The following is a 13,504-nucleotide window of genomic DNA, read 5'->3' as shown; positions in this document are numbered from 1 at the left end:
ACTATTATAATGACAGATGTTTGAACCACTCTTTAACACTTAACAGTAAAGCACCCCTAATAAATAAAAGATGGCTGATCTAGCTAACAAGTCATAAAAAGTCCAGTAAAATCTGTAAATTTAACAGACAAACTTTCAGAAACTACTCTAAAAAAAATAGAAAAAAACAACTACAGAAAGCACCCAACACAAGCCGACGTTGAAAAAGAAACTGCGTGTGTCTTGCAGGAACTGGCAGAAAAATATAAATATAGCCTCAAAAGTAGATGTAGAAAAAGAAAGCTCAGCCAAATTTTCATCGGCGGCACGAATGGAGAGGCCGCTTTCATACGAGACGTCTTGTGTTAGCCTTCTTGCATGAATAAACAAAAAACAAGAAAAAATACAAAGCTCTATAGTCGTAGAATGACTAGGAGACCCAAAGATCCATAGCCCTAGAATGACTAAGAGAACAAAAGCTACATAACCTTAGAATGACCAGGAAAAAACAAAAAACATTCATAACTCTAAAACGACCAGGCGGGAAGCCCCATTGGGGGCGCCTCCCTCCTCCTCAAACACCTATTTTCTTTATTCTTTTTCTCTATAGAGTTGGCTCTATGCGATTGCGAATAATTGTTACGTTAAGCAAAAGTTTTAAAATAGAGAAAAGTAAATGTATCCCTCCAAATTAATTGTGTCAATATATCTCCTCAAACTATTAAACATGCCAATATTCCTTGAAAGACCAACAAAAATACCCTAATTTTTATTTATTTTTGATAAGTAATAAATGACCCTAATTTTTTTTTTCACTAACACAAAATTGTCTTTAAAAATTCGAAAAAATAAAAACTAAAACTAAAAGATAAAAAAAATAACTTCTTAAAAACAAATTAAAAACTAAATTAAATTAAAATTAAAATAAAAAACGAAAAAATTAAAATTAAAAAAACGAAAAGAACGATTTTTTTTTAAAAAAAAAGATGAAAAAATAACTAAAAATTTTTTATTTTTTATTTTTGTATAACTTTTTTTTATTTTTCGATTTTTTTTATAGTTTTCAAAAAATTTAATAATTTTATGAAGGTTTTATTTTTGTCATTAAGGGAGACATTGATGTTTTTCAATAGTTTAGAAAGATATATTAACACAATCGGTAGTTTAGAGGAATAATAATAAGGTGATAATTTGAAAAAATTATGTGTACTTTTTATTTAAAATAAAATGCTCATATATTATTATAACTAACTTACTAATAATATCATATTTGCCTAAAAAAAAACTTATTCATAGAGAGTTTGTGACATACTAATGAGCTACAGTTTTGGTTTGGCCCCATATCAAATATGAAATAGCCAATTTCCTTCAAAAATTTAACGGTCCATGCCATGTGAAAACTTTTTTTTTTTTTTTTTGACCAACATGTGAAAACTTATTAAATCAAATCCCGACCAGTCCTCTATGACACATTTTTTTTTTAAAAAAAATAAAAATAAAAATAAGAAAAAGAATTTTAAAAAATAAAAATAGAGAGGGGCACCTCCGCTTAACATTCGACTGCCACGTGTCTAACACTCATACGTGTCAATCAAGCCGGTCCTACCAACGAAGCGAATCCACAAAGCAACGAACGCGGACGCTAATGCGTCCAGGTTCGTTCCTCTCCCAACCCACAGCTCCCATGACCTCCAGTCTCTCTCTCTCTCCCCGCAGCTTCAAATGCACTCTTTCTTTTCGTTCATCACCGCAAACAAAGTGTGTGGAGGAAGATGAGCCCGAAGAACGAAGATCCTCCTTCTCCGTACCACGTAATTCACAAGCTCCCTCCCGGTGATAGCCCTTACGTCCGAGCCAAGCACGTCCAGGTTCTTCTTCTTCTTCTTCTTTTTTTACTTCTGTTGCCAATCTGCTTTTGCCGCTGTTGGTCACGATTGAGGAGAGAATTCTGGGAGTTCTTTCATTGGAATCTTCAATTGTACTTGTGGATGTTTTTACGGTCATGTATGGAAAAGAAAATTACTGATTACTCTTCCTTTAACCGCGGGTACCGTAAGATTTTCCGCTTACACATGAAATCGGTGCTTTTTTAAATAAGAGAACTGTAAATTTTCACTTACGTATGTAAAATGTTTGCGTGGGTGTGTAAATGTTGTTTTTTTCATCCTACTTGTGTTTAGAGGTCTTGGCAGCTGGGATTGGGCCTTCTGCCTTTCCCATATAATAATTTCCCGGGTTTTCTTTTCCCAGACTCTGTTCAATTCTCTGAACTACTTTTCCTGCCGTGGCCATATCCAACCTTGTTTTATTTATCCTAATTTACCCAAAATTCGCAAAGTGGCTGGATTTCTCTGAATCATGCCTGGCTTCTGAATCGCAAACAATTCTATCCAAGTAGTTGCTTTATATTTAACGAAAAGTTTTAAACGCAAGTGGTGCTTTGAAATTATGAGTAAGCCTTTTTCTTTTTCTTTTTTTCAGTTGACCAATATTCATTTACGCTCTCCCCCAATGCCTAAAATATTTAATTGAAATACAAAGTGAATGACTGTAAAAGGTTTAAATTACTGTTTATCTCAAAATTGAAATAAATAAAATAAAATAAAATAATAATAATTTAATTAATATTCTAGCATGATCTAATTCTAAGCGGTGGTTGAAGTTTTTTTCAAATGTAGTTGGCACAACTTTCCAACATGCACATATCTCAATCAGTTCTCAGATTTGTTTGCTTGGAGCTTCGTGCGCCAGTTGGGTGTAAATATAAGTTCGTTATTTTCTTCGTTTAACTGCAAACTACTTATTTTGTTCGACTTAAGCTGCGTATCTAAATGAGTTAACTCAAACTATTGGTTTTGTGCAGCTAGTTGAGAAGGACCCAGAAGCAGCTATAGTGTTGTTCTGGAAGGCAATAAATGTGGGTGATAGAATAGACAGTGCCCTCAAAGACATGGCAGTAGTTATGAAACAGCAAGATAGAGCAGAAGAAGCAATTGAAGCTATAAAAGCTTTCAGGGATCGCTGCTCGAAGCAAGCTCAGGAATCATTGGACAACGTCCTTATTGACTTGTACAAGGTACCCACAGAAGCACAAAACAAATTTAAAGATTTTGTTTTTTACTTGACTTACTGTTAGAATAATAAAAACTGATTGAATTCACCATTTTTCATCAGTTTAAGATTTTGAGATTAACAGTTATTTATCAGGTACTGTGTCTCTGTTCAGCATTTAGTATATATCCAGCAGTTTATCTTGACTTATTGATGCAATCAATGATGATGGGCATCGTGGAATTTTAATAAACAATATACTTTCAACATTATACCGATAGTCGTGATATCTCTCCATATTGTATGGTTGAATGTGTTAAAAGAAGGGCATTTAGATTCAAAATTTTCTTTTCCTTTTCCCCTGCTTCAGAATCAAGCAGCGTGATTCCCTTGGACCTCTTATACACTTTGCAAATAATCTGCTCATGTCTGCAACCACTTCCACTCTTGTGGCTTTTATGGTTCTTATATTGTGTTGCTAAATAAAAGACATAGATGGGGTTCTCTCCTCACCTTCGTTATCTTTCTCTCCTTTTGTAACCATTAATAAGTTTAGCAGAAATGTGGGAGAATCGAGGAGCAGATTGAGCTATTGAAGCAGAAGCTGTGGATGATTTACCAAGGAGAAGCCTTCAATGGTAAGCCAACCAAAACTGGTCGTTCTCATGGAAAGAAATTCCAGGTCACCATCAAGCAAGAGACGTCCAGGATACTGGTACTATATAACATCAATTACCTCTTTGCTGATGCTTACTCTTTCTGGTTTTTTAGTACTTGTATGAGCTTCTTATTGTAATGAAATATTATTACAATTTTTTATTTTCTAATTCTGCGTTTTTTACTAATCAAGCACAAAAGTTTATGATAAATTTCAAGATTTTGTTAGTTGTTTCCTGAAAGACCCAAAAACAGTTGTTTGAAATCTAAAGGTAATGACGTGTTGTATGTCCCCATGGAATTCAGGAGTTTCTCTTTTGCCCCTCCTATATTATAGTTTGTTCGGAGCATGCGGAGTGCTCTGTTTTCATTTTGTCTTCTATTTACATAACCATGAGCTGCTGACCTCAAGATTCACCCATGCTTTATCATGTAATCCTAAATGAGTAATTAAAATCATATCGAAAACTAATGGCTTTTAGCTGTCTTATCCTTGCATTTCCCATTCCCATTTGTCATTATTTAGATTGTCAGCACAAACATGTGACTCTGGAAGCCTTTGACACAGGGAAACTTGGGTTGGGCCTACATGCAGCAAGGAAACCATATGGCTGCCGAAGTGGTTTATCGCAAAGCTCAAATAATCGACCCAGATGCGAACAAGGCCTGCAACTTGTGCCTGTGCCTGATCAAGCAATCTCGACATACTGAGGCAAGGACATGTCTTGAAGATGTATTGCAGGGTAAAGTTTCAGGGTCCGAAGATGCCAAGTCAAGAAATCGCGCAGAGGAGCTGCTGCAGGAACTAGAGAAATACCAATCTCCACCATCATCTTCAAACCTCTCAAGATCAAGTATGGAAGATGCTTACATAGAGGGGCTTGAACAGTTGATGAACGAATGGGCCCCAATCAGAACAAGGAGACTGCCCATCTTTGAAGAGATATCTCCATTTCGAGACCAGTTAGCTTGTTGATTTGAGCTTCTTTCACCTCTTTCATTTGTGAATGTTTGTCTGCGAGGAAAACGACCTGCAGGACTGATTCACTTGGATTTGGGGTGCCAAGAGTAATTCTGTAAGTCAATTTTGTGTCCCTTAAAAAATAATTTGATTTTTAAAATTACCGTTGAGACTTGATCAAAATTTAGTAGTGATCAATCACAAGCTCATTAGTGATTTTAAAAGCTATATTATTCTTGAAAGGACATAAAAATAACAAAAGAATGACTTTTAGCATTCCTAGACGGCCAGTGTAGCATATGAGTATTCATTCCAAAGCATCTGTATATTTTCTTCTAGGCGTTCTTTGTAAAGGGCCATCGGGGGCTGACTTGTGTCTTTTACTAGTTCTACGATGGCATGATAAATACGGCTTTCCCTTCTTTTTATTCAATGTGGGAAAGGGGTTACAAGGAAACAAAAATACGTGCCGAAAACAAGTACAATTAGGAGCTGTTTGGTAAGTTGTGGGAAATGGATGTTTTATTTGAATAGTAGTAATAAATGATTGATGTGATATAGAATTTGAGAATATTTTATAGAAAAGTGAAAAAGTTTTGTTTTGTAGTGAGTTTTTTTATTTGAATAGTAATAAAAAATTATTGATGTGATGTAAAAAGTGTAAAAAAGTTGGAATGTTTTTTATTTGATTTTTTTGAGAGAAGTGAAATGGAAATTGAAATTGTTTGGTTGGGTTACCAAACAAGCTCTTAAAAATGGTCCGATTCACTATATTTTGGGTTAAAAGTCAAGAAATGAGCCGCAAAGGTGATTTTTTATGCCAGCCAAGAGACAAGACTGCTTGAGGATTTTTGCAATGGCAACCAACTGGAGACTGATAAAAATCGATCTGGATATGTCGATGAGGAGAATCAATCTTGTGGTGGTGGGGAGGGGGTGGAGCCGTAGATTATGCAAGTAAACCAAAGAAAAAACAGGGGGAAAAGAGAGAGAGAGAGAGAGAGAGAGAGACAAAAAAAGCTAAGGGGGACTGGGAGGAGGGAAGAGACAAAGTTCATCCCTCCTCCCTATGTACTCACGACGGAGGTGGAGAGACTTACAAGGAGGAGGCTTTTGCACGTGAGAAAAGTTGACCAAAAAAATATGATAAATACGACTTAAATTGGTTACCAATCCCACCATTATTAATTTTTACAGTTGTCAATTTTTCATTATTGATGCCTTTAAGGCTTTAATAGATGAGATATTAATTTTTACAGTTGTCAATTTTTCATTATTGATGCCTTTAAGGCTTTAATAGATGAGAGGCAGTCGGGACACAAATGCATGTTATCTAGTTTTGAGATGTTAAGAGGGTTTTTTTTTTTTCCTTTTTTTTTTTTAAAAAAAAATGTTTTGATGTGACATATAGGTTAAAGTAGTTTTGAGTATTTTATGTTTTTGGTTGTTTGTTAATGTTTTTGTTTGAAAAAAAAAAAAAAAAAAAAAAAAAAAAAAAAAAACCACAAGGAAGAAAGAAAAAATGTTGTCAAATAAAGCCATTGTTTTGAAAAAATTGCTAATAGAGTAATACTACTCTTTACACTGATATTTTTTTTAACGTCAATGATGGCAAGAGGAGGTGCTGTCCTCGGATCGCTCGGGTCCACCTTCGAAGAGCTCCAACGCATTATGGACGAGCTAGACTCCGAATCACAACTTTTTTATCTTGTTCACGAAGTTAACGACCTTTTGTCTTATCGCGCAAAGGACAGCAAGGCGTTAAAGCTCTGCAATGCCTTCTAAATCTGACCATGACTAGAATGGTCTAATCTCAACTCAGTCAATGATTATCATTACATGATACGCTTTGTCACTTGAGAGGAGCACGGTGGGGGGAAGGAGGAGAGGGAGGAGCTCACAATTTTGGGAAAAACTTTTTGGGGGTGCTTGACTCTTGTTTCCATTTTTCTTTTAAAAGAAAATTATGTGGCTGATGTGGGATGGCCACCCATGACGGGTCACTAGTGTGAAGAATGGCACTAGAGAAAATTGAAGAGTTGTGACCACCGTATGATGGAGACGAAATCGTAGACCATTTTTAGCTTCATAGGAGAAACCTTTGTGTTGTGCGAAGTTATAATGAAAGCGTGGACTAAGTTGATCAAACTTTCTCCTTGCACATTCAATCTATGGACTGGACAAATTATTCAGGCAGAGCAAAAGATTAAATTTTGACTAAGAGAACAAACGCAAACGTCATAAATCAAATAGAAGAAATTTAAGAAGGAAAATGGAGACAAAATATTAGATTTGCCAAAATATATTTGGTTTTTTATTAAGCAAACAAAATCACATTAATTTTCTAAACATTTTTCATTGAAAGAATTCATTCTCACATGTTACTGCTGTGTAACACACGGACCGGCGAAATTCTAATGAAATGCTAAACCAAAATACAATCTCATGGGACACATTCCAACTTTTTCAACCATCCTCTAGCTTACATATATATATATATATATATATAAGTATTTTTTGGTCCAAATAGGAGACTCAGAACTAATTACCTCTGCTTCAAAAGATAAAGTTAGACGATTCCTTGGTCGGCTATGTAGATTTGACAATAACTATACCTTTTTTTTTTTTGGATGAATCAAAAACTTTATAAATCCAAACACCAAAGAATCACACCTAAAGGTACAAACTAATCACAGAGCAAAAGGATCAAACAACCCATAATCCCTACCACAAACTAACAAACTACACAACAGACAAAGAACACGCCCAAAACCATCAGGCCTCAAACAAACCACTCAACAAATACATCCTCAAACCTGTAGAAATCAAAAACAAGCAGCTAACTACAAAAAAATGCCATGAAGATTCCACAAATCAGCAAGACGAAGATTCAAAGATGAACGTTTATAAGGACCCTTGGCAATGACACGAACCCGGATCTCCCACTTGATCTTAGTAAAAATTCTCTCTTCAGAGATAAGAGCATTACCATGTAGAATATCATTTCTATGTTTCCACAAATTATATACAGCAGCACCCAGACTTAAAATGCACAATCTACTCCACAAACTATCATTTCTCAGCTCAACTATACACCATTTTTCAATGTCTTCCCAAGATCTTTTTGGCCCAGTCACCAAACAAAGAGATAAAAGATTCCTCCAAATACGAAAACTGAAACCACACTCAAAGAATAAGTGCTCTCTAGATTCCAAACAGCCTCGACAAAAAGGGCAAAGACAATTACCCATAAAGCCCCATTTCCACAATTTACTTCTAGTAATCATAGCATCTTTAAAAACAAGCCACAACATAAAAGCTTGCTTAGGAATAGCTACTGAATGCCAAACAATCTGCCACCATTGAACTTCACACTCTTTTTGCCTAATTGCTTCCCAAGTAGCTGAGCAAACATAGGACCCTTGCTTACAATTTCAAATAGGCTGATCAACCTCTCCAATAACTATACCTTTCTTCGTTATTGTCTCAATGGGTGCAAAAATGATAATAAAACATAGGTGGGTTACAAAATCATGCCCCCACAAGAAATAACTGTTGCTGACATTGTATTTTTTTAATGTTATTTTTTGGGTTTGATTGTGACCATATGTAATATTTACATACAAAAGTGAAACAATTTTATTCCACCAAAAACGAAAAATGAGCGTAAAATCTGTATAACAAGTGAGGAACTATTCTATTCCACAAAAAATGAAAATGAACAGGTTTTATTTGATTATGGATGAAAAATAAAGAAAATAAATTAAATAGTATATGCAATTTAGAAATTGGGAAATGAAAGAAAAAATACGGTTTATATATAATTTTTTCTTCCGTTATTTTTCGTTTAATTTTTAAACTTTTGCATCAATTATGCAATCAAAGAGAAAAATCAAAGGATATTTTGGGAAGAATAAATTATAAGACGTCTAGAAGTAAACCAAACATGAGAATCTCACATCCCCGATAATCGTATCAGATTCTTAATCACTTCAAAATGTGGAACTAGTCATTCTTGGGAATCCAATTTCTAGGCATCACATTCCTGAGAATGTGGATGCCGGGAAAATGTTAGATGCCACGAACCAAGCGCCACATTAACGTAATAATAAGATTATATTGGTTAACTTAAAAGAGCTCATCCAACACCACTGCATATCCCCCAAAAACATCAGAAGAAGAAATTATACAAAGAAAATTTATGACAGATTGAGATAGCATTCCAAAAGGACAGTAATATGCAGGCAAGTGTTCCCCCATTACATCTTAAACGAAAAAATCCACAACATAGAACATAGAGAAAATTTATCTACCAGCAGGAGCTGAAGCACATCAACTATACAAGCAATCCAGAATACAAATGCTCCCCAAACCTATAAAGCTATCAGAAGGGGGACAGGTATAACCTAAAAGATCAAAAACCCAAGGGAAAGGATCTGCAAGGTGGAAAAAAATCTACCAAGACAATCCAAATCAGAATGCCGGCAGGGAAGTGTCCAGGAAGTTCCAAGTCAATTTAACAATTGAAGCCATGGCAAACAGACAAAACAATGATAAGAATCAACGCAATGATAATAGCCAAAACAATCAATTTGATCTTCATATTCTGGAGCCACATCTTTCTTCTCATCTTAGTTCCCTGCTGCCTAAAATCTTGTGCCTGTAATGTAGAATCAGTAAAAATACATCAAACCATACATCCAACAAAGTATTTATCCAACTGTTAGGATCAGGTAATGCAATATCAACAAATCAGGGAGGAGAAGACACTATGCAAAACTGGAAAGAAATAAAGAATGAGAACTAAAACAAATACAGATTCCGCAAGAGCCTATCTGACTATTAAAAGATTTTCCAGTACTAACCTGCGAGCGAAGGTTCTCTGTTTTATCCACCAGCAGTTCAATCTTCTCACCACGGTCAAGAACCTGTGCACGACAGATGAATTTCCTTAATCAGAACATGAAGCATTTTAAATAAAATAATAATAAAAAAAATGGAACATAAAAAAGGGAAAGAAGGCACACGTCAATTTCTTAACATTAATGCCTGATATTTTATACCAATTACCAATAACATAGTTTAACAAAACATGCAAGCAAATGCAGCCTATGTCTTCAGTAAATTTTGACTTCCAAATTACATTATAACATTACAAGTGCTACCAGCAGCACCATACCTTCTCAATATTTTCCATCATAACACCCTTGACTTCAGAAACCTGAGCCTTCACTTTCGCAAGCTTGCTTATCTCTTCAGGATGATCCACACAATACTGCATGTGCTCCTTCAGTTTGGGCCTATAATATGGACCGAAGAGTCAAATACTCTAGGAAGAAACAAAGTTACATCTCCATGAAATGTAAGAAAGGATGATAGATACCCAAACTCTTTATTCAGGCCATTGGCAATGGCAGTCCCAGCTTTCCCTCCACCATATCTCTTGTTGAAATCTTCCTTAACTCGCTCCAACAAGGCAATGGGAAGCTGTCTGCCTGCAGATTCAACAGCAACTACACAAAAGGCTGCAGCATCCAAAATAAAGCAGCAGGGTAAAAATACAAAATCATACGTTATACCTGGGGATTAAAACCAACAAAGCATTTAACTTTATTTTGTACACAGTACACTGCTTTGATACAATCAGATGATCTAACAATCCTTTCCTCATTTTTATTATAACAAGAAAGGCAGCTGCAACAACTCAAAAAGAAAAAGAAAAAGAAAAAAGATAAGAGAAAAAAACAAGAAAGAGTGAACATGCAATTTGTTAAGTATTAGCATCATAGAAACTCAGTTTAGAAATTTGTGTTTACTTTTTGATTTATTTACGCACCAACTCTTATGAGAAGGTGAAGTAGGAAACTCTGCAGCTAATATTATGCAACATCTTACTCTAACTCCTCGTTATCTTTCAATGAATTCTCAGTGAGAAGTTCTTAAAAGACGCCACCACATTGATAAAGTCATAGACCCAAAGCAAACAGCAGCATTCTCATAAACATAAAGCAATTTTGAAACATTTAGATAGGAGCGAAAAAGTAAAAGTGTAACCTCCATCCCATACTCTGGAACGGCTTACAACACACTTCAGAATGTCAGCATCATGTCACATGTGCGACATGGATGCCTACATTTGACAAAGAGGTTTGGTGTATACAGCCAGGTATAATTGACATTATATGAGTGAGAAATGTGTTAATGATATTAGTCTTACTCATCAAACAAAAAAATGTGATCAAATTCAAATTCTCATGACATAATAGCAAAAGAAAGTACAGTTCCACTCCAAAATACTAGATCTGCAACCCGAAGCACTTCCCCCTGCTTCTTCCCTTCTTACCAATCTCAAAAGGCAAGACAAAAGGTGAGGAATTAAAACATCATAAGAGATATGGGAAAAAATAACCTATGGCTCGAGATTCTGACTAAAGAAAGTATTATCTTGTATTAATATTCAGTTAGACAATCAATTTAAGTATTTAACCCAGCTTCCATAAATGACAAAAATACAAATCTGAATTCTTCTCTTCCTCGATTTTCTCGAAGGCCAAACAAAGTATAACTTTATACCTATGCGCGATCCTCTCTCTTCCACGCCAAAACATTCATCAAAAGATCAACCATATTTCATCCAGAACAAAATCGAAATCTCACAAATCAAGAAACAATTCCACATAATCGAAACCTTCATGATTCAAACGCACATAAACTCACACGCGTATGCATATATGTAGATAGACATATGCGTGTGTGTGTGTATATATATATAAGGCACAGTCGAATGGTCAAATACACAGATCCTGACGAAAAAAAAGTCAACAAAACCAGCGAATCTAAGAAACCGAGATCTAGATCAAAATTAGGTGCCGATGAGAGAGTTGATGAAAATGAATAACATAGAGATCAAATAAATATAGATGAGACATACTAAAGCCGTCTTCGACGAGGAAATTGAAGGTGTGGCCGTCGCAGTTGTAGGTGAACTTGTTGTTGGAAGCCGGGAGCTTCTGGAGGCATTGGGAGGCGATGCCGGTGAAATTTCCTGTGAACTCCGTGTACTCAGCCAGAATCACAGTGCCCCGAGCCACGAAGCTGTAGATCAGAGATTGCTGCCCCATCTCACCACCGAAAACCCTAACCCTGTACCACCGACCAACCAAAGCAATCGCCACAAAAGCTTCAGATACAAATACAGAGACGATGGGATCGGAGAACGAAATGCTGGATTTGCACTCCTGAGAAATGGATATTCTACGCCAGTTGTATATATAGTACTATTAATTTACATATCCATATTTATATTTAGAAAGAGAAAGAGAGGAGAGAAAGAGAGAGAGGTTTACCGCTTACCTTTGAAATAGCTGAATGGGATCGGAGGAAATGCGATTTGTTTGGCCTTGTGGTTATGGGGTCTATTGGACTAATAAAATATAATAATGTTGTATGGTAACTGGTATGGTAGCGAGGAAATGTCACAGATGTGGCTCACGCGGTTCTTTCTTTTGAATTTTCGTGTTCGCGATTGCGAGATTTGAATGCGGGGGCTTCTTTGACCGACCGTACTGGTGTAGGTTATTTGTACGAATGTTCCTCTTCACATTTATATAAATAAAAAAGTCAGCTATTTTTTATTTTTTATTTTTTAAAAAAAACTCATAATTAATATATAATAAATACAAGTGAAAATTTTTTCTTTATACAATAGCATGTATTTTATGATCCTTAAGTTCTAATTAAGTTCTAGTATATTAAGTTACACTTCGTATAGCACTTTGTTGTTATTGCTCCTCTTAAAAACTATTAATTGATAGCTATTTTGATAAACTTACCATCAAATTATATGTTCTCCATTTAATCTTTTGAGTAGGATCCTCTCCGTATCAACTAAAATTTCTTCTTTTAATAATAAATGACAAATATATTATCTATCAATAAGATTGTCGAAATAATAATTTGATTAAAAATATTGAGTGATATAAGATCAACAAGAAGTTGAACCATTATATCATATATTAGTTCTCATATTACTCACTCATTAAACCTAGAATTGAATACAGATGTTATTATTCTAATCGAGAAACAAGCTTCCGCAAAATTAGAACCAGAATAATGTCTACAGGAATAATATTACATAACCTAATTTCAACACCAAATAAATTCACAAAGTAGGAATTGTGTATCACATAATTTGGACTCTTCTATGAGAAACTGCAAATAAATCATAGTAGGCTCTGTTTATTAATGTTTTTTAGATAGTATTTTTTTATTTAAAAAAAATGTTACGATGTGACAGAGAAATTAAATAATTTTAAATATTTTGTAAGTATAATATTCTTTTGTTAAAAAAAAAAAAAGTATTATCAAATAAAATATTTCCTGAAAATGTAGTTGTTCATAGACTTCCTCTTTTTCGTAATTAGCAGTATTTAGCACTATCATACTAGTCTATATATTGGAAGTACATAAGTTTCTAGAATATATTTTCAGGTCATTTACTTGACCTTTCTAGAAGGTAAAGACATTAGAGGACAATTGGCAATAGAATAGATAATATCCTCTATCTGTATAGTCTTCTGAAATACTCCTACACTTTAAAGAAATTGGAGGACAATTTGCAAGGACTAATGTTATATGTTCAGTACAAAAAAAAAAAAATGTTATATGTTACTTTTTTTTTTTTAAAAAAAAAATGGTATATTTTTTATAATTATCTTTAAATATGTAATAAATAATTATTAAATTTTAATCTAACGATAATTTTTAAAATTACGTCATTTTTTTTTTTTTTAGATAAATTACTTCAAATTTAAGAAGACACAAAAACATCATAAGAAAAATAGGATATATAACATC

The 13,504-nt window shown here is 34.5% G+C and overlaps 1 protein-coding gene and 1 pseudogene across 1 annotated transcript; one reads left to right on the top strand and one right to left on the bottom strand.

Annotated features, from left to right (window-relative positions):
- The first annotated feature begins 1,654 nt into the window (after nucleotides 1-1,654).
- Nucleotides 1,655-4,811, top strand: LOC133872557 (protein SULFUR DEFICIENCY-INDUCED 2). The gene is made up of 4 exons (XM_062310119.1): nucleotides 1,655-1,847; nucleotides 2,843-3,055; nucleotides 3,590-3,745; nucleotides 4,256-4,811. Exons 1-4 carry the CDS (start codon nucleotides 1,752-1,754, stop codon nucleotides 4,661-4,663), a joined length of 873 nt encoding a protein of 290 aa, XP_062166103.1. The 5' UTR covers nucleotides 1,655-1,751; the 3' UTR covers nucleotides 4,664-4,811.
- Nucleotides 4,812-8,832: 4,021 nt separating this feature from the next.
- LOC133872550 (vesicle-associated membrane protein 721-like) lies at nucleotides 8,833-12,153 on the bottom strand (annotated as a pseudogene).
- Nucleotides 12,154-13,504: the final 1,351 nt, after the last annotated feature.

Source organism: Alnus glutinosa, chromosome 1, assembly GCF_958979055.1.
Source record: "Alnus glutinosa chromosome 1, dhAlnGlut1.1, whole genome shotgun sequence".
Classification (NCBI taxonomy): Eukaryota; Viridiplantae; Streptophyta; class Magnoliopsida; order Fagales; family Betulaceae; genus Alnus; species Alnus glutinosa.
The sequence above is the reverse complement of the archived record's forward strand: the minus strand, read 5'-3'. Positions and strand labels throughout refer to the sequence as shown.